This window comes from Poecilia reticulata, chromosome 19, assembly GCF_904066995.2.
Source record: "Poecilia reticulata chromosome 19, P_reticulata-male-v2, whole genome shotgun sequence".
NCBI lineage: Eukaryota > Metazoa > Chordata > Actinopteri > Cyprinodontiformes > Poeciliidae > Poecilia > Poecilia reticulata.
Window position 1 is genome coordinate 7,435,936 of NC_088848.1, and position 24,299 is coordinate 7,460,234.

At 36.6% G+C, this 24,299-nt stretch overlaps 2 protein-coding genes across 7 annotated transcripts in view; one reads left to right on the forward strand and one right to left on the reverse strand.

The window, feature by feature from the left end:
• The window catches only part of vti1a (vesicle transport through interaction with t-SNAREs 1A), a 133,983-nt gene extending 116,388 nt beyond the window's left edge, over positions 1 to 17,595 (reverse strand). For all 4 annotated transcript variants that reach the window (XM_008436860.3, XM_017310975.2, XM_008436859.3 and 1 more), the window contains exons 1-3: positions 17,456 to 17,595; positions 12,489 to 12,547; positions 10,685 to 10,795 (exon numbers count right to left, since the gene is read on the reverse strand). In XM_008436860.3, the coding sequence (XP_008435082.1) occupies positions 10,685 to 10,795; positions 12,489 to 12,547; positions 17,456 to 17,549 (264 nt within the window). In that variant the 5' untranslated portion in view covers positions 17,550 to 17,595. The remainder of the gene's footprint in view (positions 1 to 10,684; positions 10,796 to 12,488; positions 12,548 to 17,455) is intronic.
• Positions 17,563 to 24,299, forward strand: zdhhc6 (zDHHC palmitoyltransferase 6). Of its 3 annotated transcripts, none has more exons than XM_008436864.3 (11): positions 17,563 to 17,699; positions 19,098 to 19,626; positions 19,766 to 19,857; positions 21,055 to 21,214; positions 21,336 to 21,494; positions 21,877 to 21,930; positions 22,141 to 22,308; positions 22,430 to 22,471; positions 23,310 to 23,458; positions 23,537 to 23,583; positions 23,675 to 24,299. In XM_008436864.3, exons 2-11 carry the CDS (start codon positions 19,360 to 19,362, stop codon positions 23,773 to 23,775), a joined length of 1,239 nt encoding a protein of 412 aa, XP_008435086.1. In that variant the 5' UTR covers positions 17,563 to 17,699; positions 19,098 to 19,359; the 3' UTR covers positions 23,776 to 24,299. The 3 variants fall into 3 exon arrangements, with proteins under 3 accessions (XP_008435086.1, XP_008435085.1, XP_008435087.1); XM_008436863.2 differs by lacking the exon at positions 17,563 to 17,699 and adding an exon at positions 17,706 to 17,904; XM_008436865.2 differs by lacking the exon at positions 17,563 to 17,699 and adding an exon at positions 17,706 to 17,904 and having other exon boundaries at positions 23,313 to 23,458.

A 24,299-nucleotide genomic window follows, 5' to 3' on the forward strand; every position in this document is an offset into this window, starting at 1 on the left:
AGCAAATTGTTCGCAATGAATATTTTTTTTACATTTTGATTTCATGTAAAGGTAATTATAACTGCAGTTCTATTGCAGTTTTGGTTTGACTATAATCACTATATACACTTATTTTGTTTTACCAATAATTGAAGAACTTTTAAATAAGTTGTTTGAATTTAGTATTTTTTATGTTTGTCTTATAAAAAAAACTGCCTTTCCTTAGTAAGTTCAAACCAATGTGCCCTCTGTTTTAAACAATGTTGAGCATTTGGGTTAATTTCCCCATCCTTATTTAAGCTACTTTGTTGAATTAGTTTGTTTTGTTGGTATTTCCGTGCTGTTCATTGCCTCTTGTTCATTCTTAGTAAAACACTTTGCGTTTCCCATGTTGTTCATAAAAAGTACTCAAAACATAAAGATTGATCGACAGAGATGCACTGATCAATCTGGCAGAGATCAAAACGAGAACAAATTTCCATTCATCAGCACTGAGCAGAGACCAGCAGGCCATATGTCGATGAATTTGATTTTTAAAATTATTTCATAAATGTGTTACAATTAGCAACTTGCTCTCATAAGAACCTGCAAATTTGCTGTCTTATGTGTGTTTTATTCTGTATATAACAAAAAAGAAAAGAAAAAGAAAAAAATCAGTCAGAAATCACAATTCGTAACAGCTAAGCCAGACTGGTGCAGCTCCAGTTTGTAGCTTAAAAGACTCCATTAATAATAATGTAATTACAAAAATTACAGTGTATTTATCCAATTACTCATTAATGACAAAGGATGGCTTTGCAGTTATTTTTTTTACATATCAAAATATGTCTTAGAAAAAAGATTTACAGATTTCTTTAACCCGTGCTGGTGTTTTTATCTACCTAGCACATTCCAAATTACATATGAATACATCCTTTTAAGCTTTGTAACAAACTACTTCAACCAACTTGAGTGACAAGAACTAAATCCATGAATGAAGCCAATCATGGTGTCCATTAAGAGGACATGGAAAAGCCTCCAAGTCTCCAAATTCATAAATAGCTTGAGGAAGATGCACAGTTCACAGCAACCTCCAAATGAAAGCCGTGATTCTTAAGTAGAGAGGAAGATCTGCTTGCTTACATCTTAAATCTGCACTCAGTGCAGAGGAAATGTAGGAAGAAAATCCCAGACAATTTAAGGGAGTCCCTTTTATAACTTGTTATGAGTGATTAGACTTTGGCGTTGATGGGTTATTAAGCAGAAAAACATTCAAAGAGTCAATCTGTCTTCACTTCTGTCTCTGGTAAGAAGAAGTAAGCCAACCTAAGGCGATTTAAAAAGTGTCGAACAACCAACTCATGTTGGTCTATCATGTTGTCTCTTGCAAGAGTCAGAGTAATGAGGACAAGGGGCATAAAAACATAAACCCAAAAAGATGGATTACAACAATCCCAATACATAATCTCTTGAAGCATGGTTAACGAAAGAATTAAACTTGTCCAACCCTCCCTCAAAAAAAAAAAAAAAATCTACCAAAAATGACACTACAACATAATTATCAGCATTTGGGAGGAAAAATAACTTTTTAAAGGGCAAAGAAACTTAATACAAAACTTTTTGATAAATGACTTTGCAAACTAATTTCTCCATCAAAGTTGTTCATCATATCAAACATGTCAAGCATTAATGGAACTTAAATGGTTGTTGCAACCTTGAAATATTGTGGCTTAGTTATAAAAACTAACTCAATATAAAAAAGGTAATTATCAACATGCTTATTTTTTTGTTTTTTTAAGCTTAGCAATAAAATCAGACTTCATACGCTACAGATTTAAATTATGTTTAGCTGTAGCAGTAAAAATTAACAGCTTGTGAATAACCAAGTAAATGTAGTAGTAAAAATTAACAGCTTGTGAATAACCAAGTAAATGTAGTAGTAAAAATTAACAGCTTGTGAATAACCCCTCAAATTAGTGAGAAGTAAACACTCTAATATTAAGACACTTTCAACCAATAAAACAGGACACCAAAGTGCATCTTGATTCACATGCAAAAAATGTTTTGGTCAGATTTACGCTCAAAATTGGTACGTTTAATCTGATCTTTCATTTCTTAGTGTATTTGCATTTTTTTTATTAAAACTGAAACGTATTTCCTTTTAAAAGATTTAAATAGGTGTTATAAAAAGTAAAAAAACCAAACAAACAAACAAAAAAAACAGTCCAGTGGTTTAAGTTTTCTTTTTAAGGTCACTTATGAAAGGGATATACAGATGGGAAAAATGTTTTAGACCATATTTTTTCCCCATTATGTTCAACTCTGTGTACCTGGAAAATAAACTGTTCAATATTTCAAGGTTGGTCGACTCTTTGGAAATGCATTAATTATCTCCCTGGGCAGACACAAGGAAGCATTCCATCTAAACCGTTTTTATTAAAGGATGAGGCAGTCCAGACATCCCCCTTGACCATGACTGAAGCTCCAAACAATACCCAGCAGACAACTGGAAATTAGGAAGGGATAGTTGTATCCCGGCGACAGCAGGGTCCGTGATTTAATTTCGTGATCTATAATGGAATAAATGAAGCCAGAAATGAGTGGGATACGTAAAAGAATCATTCCATCATCATTTCAAACCTTTTCAGAAAGAACACGTTGCTTCAAGTACTGTATTTCAGATGAATACAAAAAAAAAAAAAAAAATGTAACCGTATCACGTTTTCAGATTGTGGAATAACGGGCATTGTGCGCTGTGACAACATTACCAAGCTCATAAAAAAGGCTTGGTGAGGATGAAGTGTGCGTTTCAAAAGAAATTGTTGAAGCGCAGTGATGAATGGCATCTTTTTCGGGAGGGTCCTTGATGAAATAATATTCAGCATCTTATGACGAATCAGCATCAGCATTTCTATCCAAGTAAATCAGCCCTGCAACAAAAGCATCGCACAATGGCTCTCATGCCATCAATATAACTGCCTTGACCATAAGAGACACTAAAAGAGAGAGAACTATGAGGTACTCAATAATAAAACGTATCGGGGCTTATATTTAAAGGCTTTTAATTAACCTTATTCAAGTCAAGGATTCCTCAACATAATGCCTCTTACATTTAGACTCTTCTGCTATTGAATATAAAAATATAAATACATTTCTTAAGCAATATGTGAAATTTTAAAAGAGATGTGAAAACTTGGTGAGGCCTAAATTATGAAATTCTTACAATACCTTTACAAAATTATATTAGACTTCACATATTTTAATTTTTTGTTCTCCTGATCTAAAACTTTAGAAGAATGCTGGGAATACTGGGAAAAAATATTTTTAAAAAACAACATAAAGAAAAGGTTAAACACAGTAATAAGGGGAATGAATTTGTCATTTTGACTCCACTCCAACACCTCAAAGCAATTGATAATATTGTCCATGTTGGTCCTGAGACAAAAGGCAATCCTTAGAGCAATAGTGCCATCTACAGCAAAAAGACCTGAACATCCACGCAAGCCTGTGGAACCAGGGCTACATGCTGGCAAGCTCTCCGGAACTTTTTCACATTGTTGTCATGTTGAAACCATCAATCTTGATGCGTTTTACTTTAGCTATTCTTAAAGAAAAAAAGAAAAAAACAGTCCAACCAATTGCCTTCAGACGTCACATCATTAGTGAACTTTTGTTGGCAAGCTTAGAAAGACTGGTCTAACTAAAACAAGTTTATTTCTTGATTATTCTAGAATGCTCTTTAACCTTCTAGGGCTTTGTTGCATGTTTATGAATGTACTACTTAATCCTATGATTTCTTTACGTTTCTGAAACAAGCATTTTTCACAAAATTTATAGAATATTCTACAGTAATCCAAGTAAACAATATTATCTGAGCAGCTTTTAAGGCTGACTGGCAGGTCTCAAGGGGTTCTTTCATTCCCAGCACTTAGCACTTGCCATTTGAACCTTTTTTTGTAAATAGCTGGTTTATTTAGTAATGCATCAAAAGAAGAATATCTTTCTTGTGGAATACTGTAAACATGGTACACCTGTGTGTAATTTAATCTCAGTGTAAAGACAACTGTTCTGTGACGGTCTCAGGGGTTTGCTAAATCGTGTTTATGAACAAACAGCATCATGAAGAGCGAAGAACACCCCAAATAGGTCAGAGATGAAGTTATGGAGAAATTTAAAGCTGTGTTAGATTATAAAACAATATTCAAATCTTTGAAGAGCTTGCAATGGATTTGCCATTAGTCATAATCAGAGAAGTAGCCCAAAAACCCAATGGCAGCTCTGCCATTGGGTTTATGGCAATGGCAGAGTTGCCCACCTGAGATGATGATGGCTCAGGTGGGCAAATATGATGACAACAATTACTCATGCACTCTAAAAATCTGGTCTCAACAGGAGAGTGGCACGGTGAGAGATCAAATGACTAACCTGAACACACCATTACTAATTTAATGTATGGTGGTGATGGCATCATGCTGTGGGGGTGCTTTCTTCAGCAGAAACAAGGAAGCTCATCAGAGTTAATGGCAAGGTGGGTGGAGCTACATTGATGTCAGTGGTGGAGGCTGACCTTACAGGAGGACAACAGCCTGAAATATTCAACCAGAGCTACAACAGAACGGTGTAGGTCAAAGCATATTCAACAAATGCCGATCAATTACAGCATTCAGATTTGCAAAAGTAAAAATAAAAGTTGTCAAGTTAAAACAGCAAATGGTAAAACTTGTGAGTGCATTTATCATCTCCACCCAACTGGCACATACATCACAGAGAATCAAGCGCACCCATCCCTTTCACTCAGGCCCATCTGAAATCTATAAGGTAACTTGGCACACCTGTGCTCACAATGATCTCTGCAGACAAAGAGCCTCAGCTTCAAGCTTCCACAAAGACATCACTGGTAGGAACTGGACATTATGCACAGTTTAGTAGTGATGGGCAAATGAAGCCTCATGAAGCAATGAACCTTTCCAGCCCTTTGCTTTGCAAAAAGGTTAATTACTCGATGCTTCATTCATTACTCACTAGTGACATCTGCTGGTGAAACTGTAACAGCCTTGTCACTCAGTTGGATCATACTACCAAAAATTACTAAATGCAATGTTGTCACAAAGTTTTCATTAAACTCAAATTTAGGAACAGGAGAATCAATGAAACCATATTTAATTGTCATATGTTTTAATTATTAAAATGATTTGTAGCCAATCTAATCCTGGTTTATGTTGAACATCAGTGGTTGTGTTGGGTTTTCTTTTATGTCAGACTGATTTGACAATAAAGACATTTGATGTTTTAGTGTCTTGGGAGTGCAGTGCCTTGGGGCGTTCACTTTTTCTTGAATTTATAATTGGCTCTGATCCCTTATATTTGGCGAGATGTTGAATTTTAGTTCTGCAACACCATTAAATCTGTTTCTGCTGTGAAAGACTGATATATCTTTGCTAATTAGACTACAAATAATAGTGGAACTTTCCAGAAGGTGAGAAATTGGGAGGTAGAGGGGTTAATTATTATCTAAGAAGAATTTTATTGTGAGGATAATCTCAAAGTATTCCCAGATGTCAGAGATTTTCCTCTTGCTGGCTCCATTTCAGACAATTAATCAAGTTTACTTGTGTAGCACATTTAAGCAACAATGCAGTTCAAAGAGATTTACATCATAAAATCACAAAAATATAAAGTCATAAAAAAAACAACATAATCTACAATTTAGAAAAGCAGTAACAAACATTACATTTTGATGAGTACCAATATCAATACACATCAAATATGTTGGTCAATGTTCATTTTATTTTGGCCACTGAAGACAAATATTCTCCTCTAATGCGAGACCAAAAGGACAACAACCCATGATGCAGCACGGCTCATCGCGCTTTTATTTTGAAAACCGACACGCAAAATGAAGCAGTCACGTGACTAGGGCTGAAACGATTCCTCGAGTGATTCGAGTACCTCGATTATTAAAATTCTTCGAGGAAAATTGACCTGCCTCGAAGCTTCGTTAATTTATGTTTAATCATTTAGCGCACCGTGTTTCAGCCGGAACATTATTTGCGTTGCGCGGAGCTCTAACTTCCGCCTCTGAGTTGTTGACGGAAGCTACGTGTTAGCGGCATAACGTCCAATCTTCAAGTTCGGCCCGCGGGGATTTTACTGATTGGTAATTCCGGGTTTTCATCGTTTTTGTGGGACCAATAAACATCCTTAAAATGACCGGCGCGATGCCGGGAGTTCGGCAGCCTTTCTGCTCCGGAGCTGCTGGTTGAACGGCGGGAAGAAGCTGAGGAGGATTTATACAGATGAGCGGAGAGACTGAACACGGCGGGCGGCTGAGGGTTGATGCTTACAGGGTAAGAGCAGCTTTACGGACGAACCGCACAATAAACTTATATCATCCCGGTCTGAACAAACGGGAGGCGGAACATGGCTGGTAGATGAGTTTCTGAACGGAGGAGCCGTAAATATCCCGTATTGCTCCCCCGGTCTACAAAAAAGTAACTGGTAGGGAAGCTCAAATGTGGAAAAAATAGACTGATGTTGATATCCGATAGTAACACTTGGTGTTATGGAAGATTTACCAATATTTTATTTCATAATTGTTTTTATCCGATTACTCGATTAATCGTAAGAAAAATCTATAGATTACTCGATTACTAAAATAATCGTTTACAACAGCCCTACACGTGACCCAAGCAATGCGAGGACTCGTTTGTTGCCAGTCACGTGGTTTTCAGCAGGATGACACAAGCCTCGAAGCGGGGCTTCATTGAACACGCCCCCTTTTTACTCGGTACAAACCTCGAAGCCTGGATTCAGATAGTCCATCACTACATTTAATCTGCATTCAGAAGACCAAATTAGCCTTGTGATTCAATGGGTTTTGTGTGTTTGGAATGTAGTTTATTTGTTTGTTCCTTCACTGTTAACTTAAAAGTAGATTGTTAACATTACCTGGGAGACTACTTAATTAGTTTATTGTGATCTGTAATTGATTTTTTTTCATTTGTTTGTAGGTTTTCAACCTGCTCTGTGACTTCTCTGTGACTACTCTGACTACCTATGCGACGTCATGGTGGTCTTAAACTGTCAATTGAAATAATTGAAAGAGAAAAAGAAAAGATAAATAAAAGATGTTGCTGAGATGAGTGGTTCCTGCATTTCTTTGAGGGAAGCAAGCTTTTTCAAGTTTGGGCAGAAGCTGAGGTAGTTTAAAGAAAGCAAAAACCTGACAAAAGTAAAACCCTTTATCATTTCGTTCCTCTTTACAATAATGTCCCAACTTGTGTTGATCAATCACATAAAATTTCAATAAAATAGATTGAAGTTTGAGTGATAAAAGAGACATTTTGTACGGTGTTGTAAAACAGTAAAACTCCAGAAAATAGCTAGGAAGACGTTTTTTAAAATACCAGCAGAAACATAACACTGACTTGTGTATTTTAATCAAATAACATAACACAAATTAATGAAATTAATTTAAAAAATGTTGACAAATTGTAGAGATGATCCCATATCATAATACCTTTTCCTCTGTAATTCAAAGAGGTCTGCTCAATAGTTCCAAAAACAATCTCATCTCACAAAGCAAAAGACAATCATCACCAGTAATTTTTCTTTTCATTTTCTTCAAACATTTAGACTCTCGAGGAAGCAAGAAATTTTACTACAATTTATACTTTAAGATCGGCCCTTTCACAGCCACTGTGAACGGAAACACACTCATCAGCCATCAGTCTGAATCAGATCACTTCCCCTTGTCAAATACTGAAAATCAGCATATTTTTGTCATTTAATGCTTTAAAACTAAGAATTCCCACTATTATTAGAATATTAACACATCTACTGAGATTTTCTTAAAAAGACTGCGAGTTGTCTTGAGTTGATGAAAGCTGCTGCTAAGAGCTGAGCCATTCTGCTCTGTCTTGCTTGAACCCTGGCAAGCAGGATTGTTCAAATCTTAGTTATATACTTTTTAAAAGGATGGCATCCCCTTCGGCTGCTGCACCTTTCAGACCCCCAATGCCTCCTCTATTATCAGGATGAAGCTCTCGACCACAGCAACAAAGCCTATATATCCACCTTAGGGAGGCCCGTTTGATAAGTTGTCTTCCTGGATGAAATGGACGGGTTAGCGAGGTCGACTCTTGCCCCGTCTGGAAAGAAGCGGGAATGAGGTCTCAAGCTGGCACACCGGTGGTAGGAACACTTCAAACCATGGGTGAATGAGAGGATGAGAGAGAAGGCTAAGGAGGGAGACACCCGTGGGAGGCCAGTGGGGGGTGGGAAGTGCGGCGAGATTGAGTAGTGAGGGAGTGAAAAGGCCTTGATATCCACGGAAAGCACAACAAAGGCAGAGGTTTTTACATTAAAAAGAAAGGAGATTGCCTTTTTTCTACCAGATTCCTCTCGAACCGAGTGTCATGTCCTTCCTTGGCCTGTAGGAAGTGAGAGGCTGAGGTTGGTTACAGCATTTGGCACTTCTGATGCACATCTGAGAGACGTGGAAGTTCTTGCTTTCCGAACACTTGCATCAGGGGGGAAAAAAAGTTCCAGTAAAATATAATTATGTAAGTTGGGTGATCGTAGTTTCCATGTGTGCTGCTTAGGCCACAGCACATGACGTGAAAAGGGGCTAATTATGCTCAAACAACAAGAACTATGGCTGCTCCTTCTTTCCTTCTTTCGTCTTTCCATTTCATTATTGCATGCCGTGATGTACCCAACTTTGGTGTGCGAAGATGACTCAGGTGCACATGTTTTTTTTATCTATTTATATATATTATTGTAAGCTGAGTGTAGGAATGCATAACAAGTCTTCCAAATGCTCCAAAGGGAGAAATAATAATAAAAAGAAAACACCAGCAATGAAAATTAAGACTAACATCAGCCTCAGCAGGTGATAACTGCTTGATGATTAGGCACAGTGAGTGAAGGAGGAAGAAAAGTTAAAGATTAATCATGAGCCAATTAAAAACCCAGGGTGAGGAGAGCAACCTGTCTTGGCACAGAGACCCCCTCTGTCATCTCAGTCAGACTGGCGTGTTCACAGATTGCTGGTGCACCATGTCTCCATCTAGGCAGGTTTTTAAGCATGTTTACGTCGCTGGTGTGCATTTAGAAGAGTAAAAGGTCTGAAATATTATTTCATTTGAGACATAACACAGCATTCTCTACATTTAATGCTATGCTTTGCAAAGATGGGTAAAAACCTTAAAATAAGTCATCTTTTACTGTAGAGGCATTATCCCACTGATATCAACTTTTCAGTTCAGTATGTTTCACAGCAGAGAAAGAAATCCAATATTTCTGGATTACATTTCAACATCAATTTCATTCATTTTTATTGCTATGATGATGATTGTCAATGAACAATAACCTATTAAGTATTAATTTAAAAAGTAGTAATACGTTAATTTTTGAACAACTATCATTTCAATTAAAGTTCATTTAACAGTATTTTTAGTAATAATAATAATAATAATAATAATAATAATAATAATAACAGATGCTTCAAAAGATTTTGAAAAAATAAATGCAACCTGAAGCCATTTTGCTATTTTCACAGAAGTTTTGTAGATTTCGTGGCACTAATGACCTGCATTTATTGTAAGCAGACAGGAAATGTGCAAACTCTTCAACACTAGAAAGAGAAGAGAACATGCCATTCATGGCCAATTGCTACAAAATACTGCTTTGGTATATCTACGGCCAACCAATTTTAAATATGGAATGAAACTATATTATTCTTCACCTCAACAATTATAGGACAATGTCACAGATTTGAATCCCATTATTGTTTAAATGCTATTAAAATATTTATTTTGAAAAGCTTTTAAGTTGATGTTTAAATATCCACTGAATTTAGAAAAAGTTGAAGTTCTGTCCCTTTGTAGAAGACAAGCTACCCACAAAGTTCCTTTCATGGAGACTAATAAAATACACATATTAATCTTTTTACTTTTCTAGTAAGTTTTGCGGGTTTATGTGATTTGTTCCAAATAATTGTAAAAAGTTTAAATAAATCAAAACAGAAACATGAAGGAACAGACCTCAGTGCTCTCATCTGCTAGGTCTGCAGTTGAGAACACTCAAGAAACCTCTACTGCAATGTAAGCAGTAGCACAACACTACAAACAAAACAAAACAAACAACAAAATACATTTATCATTGAAAAATCCTCAATAACTTGCAGTAAAAAAGATCATACTATTTCAAAGGAGAATCGAATAATTGTCTATTTTTAAAAAGGGTGTTCGATCAGGTGAAATACCTTGAGTATTTTTGAGTAAATATAGAGTAAAAAGAAAATGACCCAGAAGAATAGACTGTTCATTAAGCTTTGACAGAGGTTTGAAATGAAGCAAAAACATAGAGTGAGTTATGAATTACTAAACAAGGCCAGATTCTGCAGCAACACAAACATGCACAACCTGCTCTCAGTGGGCATCCCTTGCAAGTTCAAAAATAAACTGTGAATTAACCTCAGTGGATGCAGCGCTGGGCCTCTGTGCTCGGCTGTTTGTGTGAGTAAAAATGATTGCGAGAGAAAAGGTGCTTGGTTTAGAGACCAAGCTATGGTGCAAATAGTCCTGATGGTGGTTGATGGTAACCTTAAATGTGGCGTACATGCAAATTTTGCTTTGTGTGGAAACTGTTTAAATGTGTTGTGTATTCATAGGAACTAGTGTTGTTATCGTCCTGTGAGAATTTGTTTATTAAAAGCACTCACGAAGTCTTTCTCGAGCTTCTCCACCTCCTGCTTGTAGCTCTTCAGCCTGCTGTTGTACATGGCGCGGCTCTGGATGGGGATCTCCCGTACCTCCAGGTCCATCTGCTCCAGCTAGAACCCGCAAAATAACACGGTTCATGGCAAAACATTTCCAAGGTGTTTTCTTACACTTTAAAATCCATTTCAGCAGCATCAAAAATCGATTTTGAAGCGAGGATCAACACACGTATTTCCCCTCGTCAACTCTATGGCAAAAAAAAAAAAAAAAAAAACTTTACCCACCAAACACCACCACTTTAAAAAATTTTTAATTGCTAGAAATTTTACAGCATATTATTTTTCTGCAAATTGAAACGTATTTAATGATGTTAAATATGTTTCTGTTGCTGCTTATGGTCAGTGCAATGAAAGATGGTTAATACCCTTTACCCTCGACTAGAAGACGAATTAAAGGCAGAGCTGCCCCTCACCACCTGATGCTGCGCACTGCCGTTCATCTGGCTGAAAGAGGGATATAACTTGCTTTCTTTTCAGCAACTGTCAACTACACCCGTCTCTATTTTTTGTGTGTAAAATGAATAAGAACCATTCAATGATCTTGATATGGTAATGCAGTTTTAAAACAGCAAGGTGGTGTTACAACTATAGCTAAGATGCAAAGCCGGTTTAGCAGCAGAAACGCTTCCGGTTTACTTTTTTAAAATAAAAGCTATTTGATCTTTTTGTTACAATTGTTTTTAGAAATATTTGTGAAAATGTCGTCATACTATAAAACCATGGGATTTTTATTTTGGGGTTGTCATATTGAGAGCCTGGCATTGGGATCTACCTGCCCTGTCTCTCTTTTTTATTTCTTTTTTTTTTATTCCTTATTGTTTTATTCCCGTGTGTTTTTATCAATAGTTTTATGAATACTGTGCAGCAATTTGGTGCATATGTAAGTTGTTTTTAAAGCTTTTTATAAATAAAAGTGACATCAGCACTAAGAGAATCCCATTAGATCCGCAAATAATTGTATTAAAACTATTTAAACACAATATATAAAGTTTCAAAATCACGGCTGCCGACTTCAGGTAATGGTGATATAGCGCGACTGTACCACAGTTTGTGCAATAAAACAAAAAGGGATATCTTCAAAGGAAAAGGAAGGCTTTAAAACTATTTTAATAATAAAAAAGAGAAAACTTAAAATATCTGTAACTACAGCAATATTACGTTCCAGCGCTGACTGTAAAAACGTAATGTCTTCTGCTCATGTCACTCAGCTGTGATAAAAGTAGCAACAAAATAGAGCATCTCTGTAAATAAATACAGCATCAACATATGAGGGGCCCTTTATTGCACTGACATGAATGGGCTCAACAGTGTCACAGCGGATGAGGGAAAAGTACATCTGATGCATCGGAGCACGGATCCCTTTTTGGCAGACTTGGAGGAAGCTAATCACCATGCCACAACAAGACAACTGCAAAAACAATTTGTCTCCGTCAGGTGACTGCTTCCTTTTATTTATTTATTTTTAAACAGCAACATGAAGTCTTTCACCTCGAGATAATGGCTTGAAATGTGTCATAGGGGTGTCACTTAAAAGCAGATTACTGGGAAGTAATCATGTGAGGAGGAAGCCTCCTTTCCGCCATGTGAAGTGCGCACATGTCTGCATGTCATGTCAGCACCGGGATAATACAGGTGCAGTTGTCTGGTTGCCGTGAAAACTGCCCCCCCTCCCTCTTACCCTCCTCTTGCCACAAATTCATAATTTAGAAAATGGGAAAAAGGAGAAAATTACTGATCAAAGACATACCAACTCTCTGACTTCTTCAAGCTGTTTGTCGACATTTAGAACCAGCTGTGTCTTCTCCTCTGCAAGAGAAAAAAACAACACCATTATTGATCAGCCGACGGAGGAACAGAGCTTCGTGACAACAGCCAAACTCCCCCACAACAGGGGAAGAGATGGGGGAGAGAAATAGAAAGACAGTGGGAGAAAACAACACACGAGGACACATTTGAAGATATATTTACACATTCTCTCCACACGACGAGCCAACATTTGATGTCTCTTAGTTATGGCGTGTGTGAGGCCTTTGTTGGTTTCTGTTGAGGAGCAGTGAGACGCCTCATGCCAACTCAAAGGGACGGGAGGTGTCAGCTTTGCTCACTTGCCACGACTGTGAATCCTGCTCAGAATGACTAACACTCTGCTCCACACCTCACCCCATGGATGCTCTTCCACATTACCCATAGAAACTCATTAGGACTTCAAGTTCCAATATAAACTTCAGAACCTTCAATCATTACTTATGGCAGCAGCGCTCATACTTTGAGTACAGGTGCTAAATTGGTATTTGCTCTAAAATTAGCTCTTTTCAACAATCCCAGGAAGGAACATCACAGCTTTGCTAGGGAAGTGAGTATTTTGACCATATCTTCATTTTTAGGCATATTTTCAAATTGTGAACTGGATACAGTTGATTGCTTAAAGGATTTAAGGATAATATATGGTATATCTGTGTAATGAGGGAAGGTGTAAAATGCAAAATGGGCCATAAGAGATTTAACTGACTCTCAAAAGTCAAAAATTACCAAAAGTCTCTCAGAGGGTCGCAGTGCTCTTGAAATTGCTAAGATATTGGGGCGTGATCATATCACCATCAAAGGTTTTGTTTCACATACCCAACAGGGTCACAAGAAACATGTCGGTAAAGAAAATAAAAAGAATCACAAATTACCGACCAAAGATTTAAGAGGAATCAAGTCTGAAGCTACCAGGAACCTTCCAGTTATACATATAATCCCTAAAAAAGCCAAAACCTCACTTTTACTTTCTCAAACCTTTATGCTTGAGTTTTTTTTAACATTTTGGATTATCTGAAAGCCCTGTAGATAGGATTAATAAACATAGTTCCTCAAAAATATGACTTCCTAATATTTGTGCAAACGTGGTAATCACTCTAACATTATGAACAACAAAAAACAAAGACGGTCACCAGAAAAATCTTCAGCAAGTTATGTTTGACCACAACTGTTACGTCAATTATTAATTCTCAACTAGGCTACAAATCACCCAAGTCAATGATCTGGGTTTACGTACAAGGAAATGTTAATTGTCCTCATAAATATGCTCATTTATGCATAACAATTCAAACAAAAACAAAAAAATCACTGGTTTTGACAATAAACTGGAAAATCATAGTACAACCTTATTAATTTTTTTTCCAAATCACAAAGGCTTTTTCATAAATGCTAAACAAAGGACTTGTAAATTCAAAAGATATTTTAGATATGTTCTTGTGAGCTACACTCAGGCAGTAGTCATGTGACTAAATATATTTTACATGAAACAAACCCATGAATCAGAAGAACTATCTGGAAAAATTTAAGAGTATTTTAAAATATTTAAACGCAAGAGTCAACAAAACTTCTAACTCAAAAGCAAATCACAAGGTCTATCAGTTGTGGGCTGCAATGTTAAAAAAAAGAAAGAAGAAGAAGAAAAAAAAAAAAGAAGCTAACCCTAGATCGTCATTTATTATGGATCCATGGGCCAAGATTACCTTTTGCCAGTCCTCAAATACATTTTTAAAACCTGTGTCCAACCTCACAACGTACACAGTAAACAGCCAGAGGCGATTGAGAGAAAGGTGAGAGTGTGCTCTCTCTCCAACTCAAACTCAAGCAGGAGAGGCGTGAAATATGTATGGATATTTACTGAGACTACAAACTGCTGACGGACACATGAGGAGTTTTGCACACAGAAGTCAGGTAAATAAAGAAGAAAGGGCTTGACCATTTTTCTTCTAACTTTAACTTGTAGACAAGACAGAAGTTTAGAAGTTGTCCCACTTTAGAAAATCAAAATTTATACCTAAACGTATTTTTAGATTGTGCTAATTAGCACGGTAGAAATAGTAGTATACAACCTCACATATTTTACACTTAGTGTCACTGTTAACAAGAAATGAACATTATAGACAACTGAGGGATAGAAGTTCAAAAAGGTCACAGGTCAGTGAAAACGGTAAATCTATATAGTCCTGTAAGAAATAACTCAGATTTTGAGCACGTAATTTCTTATCTTGAAGGCAAGAAACCATCAAAGCTTACTGTATGTGCAGCCACAATTACTCAGCACTTACACATGTAATGCAACATTTACATTTTCAAGACACTTTCTGCGAGGATCTGCTGCAAAATACATCCAAATATATATTAAGTATTTATATCTCAACACAAACATACAAGCCGAGAGCAGACAAGCAGGGAGAACTTCTGCTACCATTTCTGATGGGTTGTAAACAAACACTGTGATTTCCAGTTTACTTTTTGCATCATGCGCTGCCTCTATTACGCTCTATCCAGGCACCTCGCGGCAGAAACTGAAATTGTGAGAGCGTATTTCACACACAGAATCTCTAAAGAGGCGTAAACAAGAGACTGCAGACCTGCATTTTCTTGGAGAAACAGGAAATTGCTAAGATTTGCCTTTACATGTTTCCAACTAGTTTGCTAGGAAGCTGATAAATCTGATCGCACCTAAACTACAATGCCAGCAAATTGTTTTACTGGCGGACTGATTTTGAACTATCTGTTCGCATCAGCATGAGAATTATTTTAACTTCTTAAATGTCCACGTTAAAAAACGATAATCAGTGGTGCTTCACGGCGAGTTGAAGCACCAAACTTCTGTAGGCCACCTAAAAGCAATCATTTAAAAGCAAATAGTGCTCACACATTTCACAATACTTTAATAGGCAAATATTATGTCATGATGAATAAATTATCTCCAGGAAAAACTAGAAATCAATATTTTGAATATTGTACATCCAAAAAAAAAAAGAAAGATGGTGAGATTTTCCATCACTTATTAAAGGAAAATGAGGAAGATACATATAGACGGCACCTTGGAAAAGCATTCATATTTTATTGCAACAAACATTCGCAGCATTCAAGCTTGGAGTATAACTTAAAGAATTACACTCATTGCACGACATTCTCAAGTTATCAACAAAATATGAATTTTGAACACTTGGTTGACACAGAAAATGCTGTAACTTTCCTTGCTTCATTTAATGGTGTGCCATTTTTGTAACCCGAAGTCAGATTATTTCTGAATTACAAGTCAGAAATACAACAAAAACCATCACTACAAGGACATTGCTTTCAACCTATGCTTGAAAACAATACCAATATCCCTGAAGACATTATTACCACTGTGAAACACGATGGCAGCATCATGCTGTGGTGGCGCTGTTCTTCAGGTGTGTTAGGAAGAGTCAGTAAAAGTTTGAGCATAAGTCTTAAGAATCTTTGGAAAGATGTGAAACTAGACACTCTCCATGTAATCAGACTGATTTTGAACCATCTTTCAAAAAAGTGGGAAAATGTGTCTTTGGTTGAAATAAAAAAATAATAATTAATGAGATTTTAAATGTGTATATTTGCAACTGACAAGTAGAAATATTTGACTGCAAGAATATGTTTAATCATTATGGCTGTAAACATCCTAATCATACCTTTATTTATGGATTCGTTTGTTTTGGTTTCTTTCTATGCTTGGTTTGTTTCCAACAAACCTGCTGTAAATTGTATGTGAATGGTCCATTAGAAACATTTCTAAATAATAGTGACGGGTTTAATACTTATTTGATCATAAATACACAATTGCATTTTTATTTTTGGAATGCAATTGCATCTACTTGGATATTTTAAAGTATTGAACACCACTTCACTTTTCATCATGTTATATTTATTCTGTGTTTATGTTAAATTTCCTGTTTGACAAGGAAGATGACTCACCTCACTGATTGTATCATTTCACTAACTGATTGATCAATCAATCAGTCAGCCAATGGAAAAACTTGGCTTCAAGTCCTGAGAGTCTAAAATCTTTTTTAAAGACTTTATTTCTCTCTTTTTTTTAATCTACAGACCCATTCAAAACATTAGAATAATATTGAAAACTCCTTTTATTTTATGTACTTTATCACAAGTGAAACACTTTATGTAGATTAATTAGACACAGAAAGCCTTTATTTCTTTATTTCTGTTAATTATGAAGATTTCACACTTAGAGGTAATGGAAACATGACATTTAAAATTAGAATGTTATATCAGACTAATAAAAAAAACAATTTTTAAAAACAGAAATGCGGTCTTAATGACAAGTATGTTTAATAACTGCTTAAAAGTTATTTTCAAAAAGTACTTTTAATCTGACAAATTAGATTAATCGAGATATATATATTCTAATTTATTGCATATGACTTCAGTTTAATCATGAATTGTATTTTTATTGACCACTGTTCGGTCTTTAAAGTGCTTTATGAATTAATTTTACTTACTATAATATTGTATCATATGCAAGTTACTGAATTGCTCTATCACGTTAAGTCGTTTGATTTGACAAACAACTCAAAGAGAATATGTTTTCTGCACTTTACTATATTTAAATGCTTTCAGTGTTTACATATTTCACTTTATTTAAGACACAACCACTATACACATCCGGCTGTTAAATCCATCAAACAAACATCACAGGCAAGCGATCACGTTCAGTTTGTTATTCAACAAGCAAGAACACGAAAATGTGACACAATAACAGACTAATTTTTTTTTTTCCTTGAGGAATATCGAGTGACTGTATCAAATCACACAACCAGTAAGCTTCACCTGACACTACAACCTCCTCCTCTCAGCTGAGACACGATAGCTAACTGACATCTTAGCTAGCAACTCACCGAGTCACGTTAACAAATTTAGCTCTCTTACCTCCACTTATTTTAGGAATTTTGCCAATTTTGTTTGTTACTTCTGCGGTGATAGTCCCAAAATCCTGCTCGTAGGTCTCAAAGTCTGAAGACATCGTCGAATAATAAGTTTAAACACAGAAGAAGCTGTCTGGTTGGCAGTTAGCACCGGATAATAACAACAAGTCTCGAATGGAGTCTTTTCCTTGAGTAGCAACAAAAAGGGCTCGACAAGAAACTAGACTGCACTCAGTCCAAAGGGTTCGGTGAGTCAATAGCACATGTCATTCACCTTAGTGCTTTGCAGATTATGCTTGGTATATTTTCACATTTTTTGAGGACTTAACGAGGTTTTGAAAGAAATTTCTGCTGATATTTAAATGCATTCGCGTCTGGGTGACTATGATGAGTAAGGTTCCCACCCTGTGTACACAGGAGAAATTGAAGGAAAAAAGACAAGGAAGTGGCCAGGTTTGTAATTTAAAGTGACAGCTTTTTCGCTCTTTTACAAATACAGTTAAAATGCGTAAATGGATTTATATTTGTGACAGCTTTACATCGGTCTGTTTCATCTACGTTATTTGAAAATGCGTCGGCTTGTAGCGGTGGTCGTGTTAGAACTGGTGGAGGGGAAGCTAGGATATTTAACGTTAGTTTGCTATACAGCTAAGCGGAAGCATCTTCATTAGCATGATGTATTTGATAATGATTCACCTGCTGAAGTGGAAAAAAATAGCGGTCCCTTTTGCCTCTAATAAAAAAAAGTATTCTGCAAAAATTCGTTTATTTTGTTTTGTCTATTTTTGATTCGAAATTGCTAGCTTGGCAGCAGGAGCTAATTAGAAGCCAATTAGCACTGTTTTATATTTACTTTATTACGTTTCCCTTTAAACCACTGGCATACTCGTTCACTTTCTCTTACGTAATATCGACTATGTCAATTTAAAAAACAAGACAAAAATAGAAATTTAAGCCCAAATTTTGAAATTTTGTCAAAGCTGACTAATAATGTCAGGTGTGTCACTGACATGACAGCGACTAATTATAAACTTATGTTAGAACAGAAGTTAGAAAATCCAAATTTTCACTTACTCTGATGGTTTGGAAAACAATACTTGGTGGCTCTGAATTAACTGGAATATTACTTATTTATTTATAGGTCAATTCAGAAAGCAAAAACTATAGATTCATTGCACTCAGATGTCTTCTGAGATGTTGTATCTCAGATATTATTAAAGGGGGAAAACGGCGTTTAACACAAACATATCAGAGTAGTAAAACGTATGTCTGTGTCAAGGTGTCAGGCATCCTGTTGATATTCCCCCTTTTTTTTTAATGTTTTCCTTCTCCTCAACTTTCAATGAACATGCTTGGATACAGCACTCAATTAACGGACAGCTTATTAAAAAAAAAAAAAACAACCATTAACTGTTTGTAACTTACCCTACTTGCTGAGAGTCTCAGTGACTGTCTGCTGGACCATTTGTCAAGTCAGCATGCTACCTCATGATTGTGCCAGGCAGTGGTTCCTAATCAAGCTTTTACTGATTTTCGGAAAAGCAGAATGTTGAGATTTCTGTAACTCTGTATGTACACCTGCATAGTTTTGTACTAAAATTTCATTGCACATGTTCATTTGCTTAAACGCTTTTTTTCCATAACAGATGGGGAAATTTGAGTCTCTCACTGGGATGGTGTGTTATAGATGTTGACAGAAAAGGATGCTGGTCTTCATCACTGCAAGGATCAGGGGGCCTCAAAGATCCCAGGTGACTCGAGGCCAGGACTGCCACGTGTTTCAGAGTAGACGACAAAAAACATGTGCACCGCTGGCTTTGCAAGATAGCAGTGGAAAAGAGTAGCACACTGAGCATTCATTTCAGGAACGGAACCAAAAAGGACACACGCCATCTTCCAGTTTAAAGGATGAAGTTCCTGTCAGCCTTTGTGACATTTGAGAACCTCCATGAGGTTCGGCGGTTGTGCCACTGGGGTCCAGTCATAGCACTGTCTGTCATTGCTATATGCTCAACCATGGCAATGCTGGACTCTATTATCTGGTACTGGCCCCTGGACACTACAGGGGGCAGCATTAACTTCATCATGCTCATCAACTGGACTGTGCTCATTCTCTACAACTACTTCAATGCTATGTTTGTTGGACCGGGATACATTCCTCTTGGCTGGAAACCTGTAAGATTTTTTTTAAATATATTCATATATATTGGTGCTTAAACAATATAAAACTATATAATACCCTCCAAATGTTTCTACACAGAGGTCAGTCATTTCATTCTAGTTGGGTAACCTACTGTTTTTCATTCTCAAACAGGAGAATCAACATGATGCTCAGTATCTACAATATTGCAGAGTTTGCCAAGGTTACAAGGCCCCCAGATCCCACCACTGTCGAAAGTGTAACAGGTAAACACCTGCACAAACAAACCTTGGCTCTGTTTTTCTTTTCTCACCTATGAATTCCTTTTTGAGCTCGGAGGATATGCTCTGTGGAAGCAACTGAGCCATTATCGGAGCTCCCAACTACCGGAGAGTTGGCTTATGTTTACACCTCTTGCTGTTATGTAAGGTGCATCTTGTGAAGACTAATCCAGCACCTGGATTATGCAGTTGACACAATTACAGTGTCAAATGCATTGAGTCTAAGTGGAGTTACTGTCCATTGTATAAAAGGCCTGGAAAACTATGGGATTTAATGTAAAATGTATTTGAAATATTTTTCAAGACCTTACTTTCTTGCTTTCTACATGATAAATATCAACCTTTCTATAAATAAATTGCTTCCAGGTTGTTTATGAGGTTTTTTTAATAGAAGTTGTAAATTCATCCATCCGTCCTCTGACTGTACATCCATTTAGCCATCTATAAATGCATTAAGTCTTTCTTCTATAATTTTATGCCCAGACATCAATTCACAACTTCCAGCCATCAATCCTTCTATCATTAACTAATCCAACCATCGGTCCATCTATTAATCTATCCCTCTATCCATTCATCGATAGTCTGTACCCATCCATCTCTCTATCTGTCCATCTTTATGTCCATTAATCTATCCATTTATCACTTTATTTTTCCATCAATCTGTCATCACATCCGCAATTCTGTCCGTGTCCATCCATTCATCAGCCGGTCCCTCCCTCTTCCGTCCTAGAAGCCTGACTGCTAAAGCACAGCTACCTTAAAATTGGGATGAACTTTTGGATTTGCATTTTAAAACAATGACCAGAAATTTAATGCCGAATCTGGAATTTATGGAACCGAGTCCAAGACTTGATAAGAACTGCTTTTCTTCTCCTTTTATCAAGTTTTCATTATTTGGTTAAAACAAATGGAAGAACTGCTACAACAGTAAACTGTTCTCAGAGGTTTATCATCCAGATGGAACAATGTACTAAATAAAATTTGGTTCACGCTGATAAACTGAACGCTAATTAACTATGCTACTGTGTTCATTCATCCACATATTGAGGGCCGGATTTTATGTTGTACTTTTAGTTCAATGTCTCTCTCTTTTTTTTTTTTTGTTTACATCTTTGACTCTGATTCTTTTGTATAGTTGGTTGTTTTTGGAGGAGAATCACTGTGGTTTTTCCTGCCCTTCAGATGTGTTATGAAGATGGATCACCACTGCCCATGGATCAACAACTGCTGTGGCCACTTAAACCATGCTTACTTCACTAGCTTCCTGCTGCTCGCTCCACTGGGATGCTCACACGCTGCCATTATCTTCATTATGACCATGTATACACAGCTGTATGAGAGGGTAGTTATTACTTCCACCTCACTCTGCCTGACTTTCTTGTGTTTTTTGCAGAAAAAGTTGTACTTTTTCTGTACAACTTAGAAAAAGTATCGAACCTCCTTTTTTTTTTTCTTATCTGCAGATATCATTTGGTTGGAGTACGGTAAAGATTGACATGAGTGCTGTGCGTCAGTTTCAGCCCCTCATGCCCTTCAGTGTGCCTGCCTTTGCTGCCACTCTCTTTGCCTTAGGTTTGGCATTGGGCACCACAATTGCAGTCGGAATGCTTTTCTTCATTCAAGTAAGTAGTTTTTTTTGTTTCTCCTGAGATTTGCATTTGGCATTTCCACTTTACATAAGTTGTTTGCCATGCAAAGTTGCAAGTGACATAGGCATTTAGTTGAAAACATGCAAAGCCACAATAAACTATGTAAGCCACACTGATGTTCAGCGGAGCTGTATGTTTACTCTCAGTATTGCTTCCCCCTATTTTTGGATGTTTTGTTATGTTGCACAGTGATTCAGTGGCATGCAAGCTAAGGATAACTGGAATATTTCACTTTAAGGGTCTAGAAATGAAACATTTTAATAGCAGCTGAAGCTATAAACAATGCAGTGACTCTGATTTTACACAAATGCACCATTATTAACGGTTTAATGATAAATCATAATTTTTTTTTCAGATGAAAGTCATTCTCCGTAATAAAACCTCAATCGAATCCTGGATTGAGGAAAAGGTCAGATTTATTATTTGATATGATTAGTCTTTTATTTAATGCTGGTTCAGTGTTTCCATTTAACAAAAACTATTTTTCTAACACCTTTTCTACATTTTATTGTCATACAATGACTATTATTTTGTTGTGTAGAAGCCTGCTATATAGATTATAAAGACTAAATACCATGTACATGCCACCATGTTTTTTTGGTTGTTTTTTCCCCTATAGGCCAAAGACAGAATACAGCACTACCAAACAGGGGAGGAGTTTATCTTCCCATATGACCTCGGCGGCCGCTGGCTGAATTTCAAGCAAGTCTTCACATGGTCAGGGACACCGAAGGGAGACGGCATTGTATGGCCGGTTCATCCTAAGTGTAACCAGCACACCTTAACTGTAGGTTCTCCATATTGGTTTTCTTTTAACTAAATATTCATGAGGCATTACTTATTTATGATAAATGGTACTTTGCAATAGTCCTGACCTACCTATGTCCTGTTTTTTGTGTCTTTTACAGATGGAGCAGTTGAAGCAGAAAGCTGATAAAAGAGTTAGAAGTGTAAGTACCTGCTGAAGCCTTATTGTGCCATGAATAGGTTGGCAGATTTACAATGTGATATATTTATTCTCCATGTACAGTGAGTCTCAAAAAGGCCATGATTGACATTGATAATGATTACATTTTAAACATTTTCTGCCATTAATGGGACATATCACGTATTCTGTACAACTTAAAAATAAACCAGTTTATGGGATGAATGTAAAAACACAATTACCTGGTCGCGTAAATGACCAAACATTTTAGTTAATACCTCATTGAAGGACGTCTTCATGCAATTTTAGCTCTCGGTACTTTGTTAGAAGTATTATACAGCTATTATCTTGACTTGCACTGAGGATCATGTTATGTCTAATTTTGGATTGATTAGGAAACTATTAATAAATTGAAATGAATTACAGATGATTAAATGCTAAATTGAATCTGCCCAAATTATTATTCTGACCGTGGCACAATAATGCAGCAAGGTTTTTCCTTTTTTCTTTTTCTTTTGATTTCATATTTTTATGTTAGATTTTCAGTTGAATTATACAGGATATACGTTACATTTAAGAAGGAGGAAAAATTAGACCAGTGGTCATGGTCACAAATCTGTGATTTTTAACAGGATTGTCAGCATTTTTGAGTGACTTCACACCATACGTTTACGTTGTATCTAATTGTTATTTTTGACAGCTAAGATGTTCAGATTGCGACAGTAAATCCTATAGAAGTATATAAAAAAAATTGCATTTGTTTTGGTGAAAACAATCTTCGCGTGTTACAATCTAGACAAATAAAAAACTGAAAGTCGTAATCGGAGCAGTAAAATAATGTGATATGTGTTTGCCTTGACCAGCAGGTCCAGTACCAGGTGGTGGAGGATTATAATGGAGCCTGCTGCCCTCTCAGCAAGGGACTACAGACCTTTTTTAGAACCCCTTGCACTGAGGAACCCAGGATCGCCCTCAATAAGGGGGACATCATCCTGGCCACCCGTGGCACCAAGTATGTTCATCCACACAAAAATGACCAATCACTGAGTGCAATTTATCAAGAAACCTGATTTTGGTTTTCTTTCTGTAGATGGTGGATGTATGGAGACAAAGTTTTGAATGAGGAGGAAATGAAAGGTAAACTGTTGAAATCTCTATAACTAGAACATCTGTCTTTATGCCAGCTTTGAACGCATCCTTTATGGCTTTTTCTGCTTTTTCCTCTTAGCTGGAGATCGCGTGCGCGGATGGTTTCCGAGAAGATGCGTTGAGAAGTGCCATTATGACACAGCTGCCAATGATGGCACCAGTGATAAGAAAGTAAATTAATTCATTCAGAGGCTTTATGAGGTGTAGGAGAGTTAAGCTGAACAGAATGTCCATCTACTGAAGATGTCTTGCCTCAGGCTGCAGGGCTCTACTCAAGAATTTCCTACTCTAAATAAATATGTCACCATGTTTTTTTGGCATAAATTGATTTTAAAGTCTTATTTAGCACTTGCTGTTAAATGTCTAAAAAGGAATAAATGCTTTGTGTGAGGGTTTGGTTCGTCTCCTCTGACTGTAATGAAAACCCAATAAGAGTCTTAATTTCCAAGAATTGCCAAAAGGCTTTTATGTGACTTTATTATGATTGTGTGATTGTTTTTATTTTTACTTGAATCTCTCTCTCTTTTTTTTGACTTTGGTTATTTTTTTCTACTTATGCAATGCCCCTGCCCAGCTAACCCCAGGGCTTCATAATGCAACTCTTTCTACAATATGGAGATAACAATTCATTACTTTTATTTTTGTAAAAACCAATGGTTTGCCTCAAATTATGAATTGCAAATTAAAAGAATAATCTTCCATAA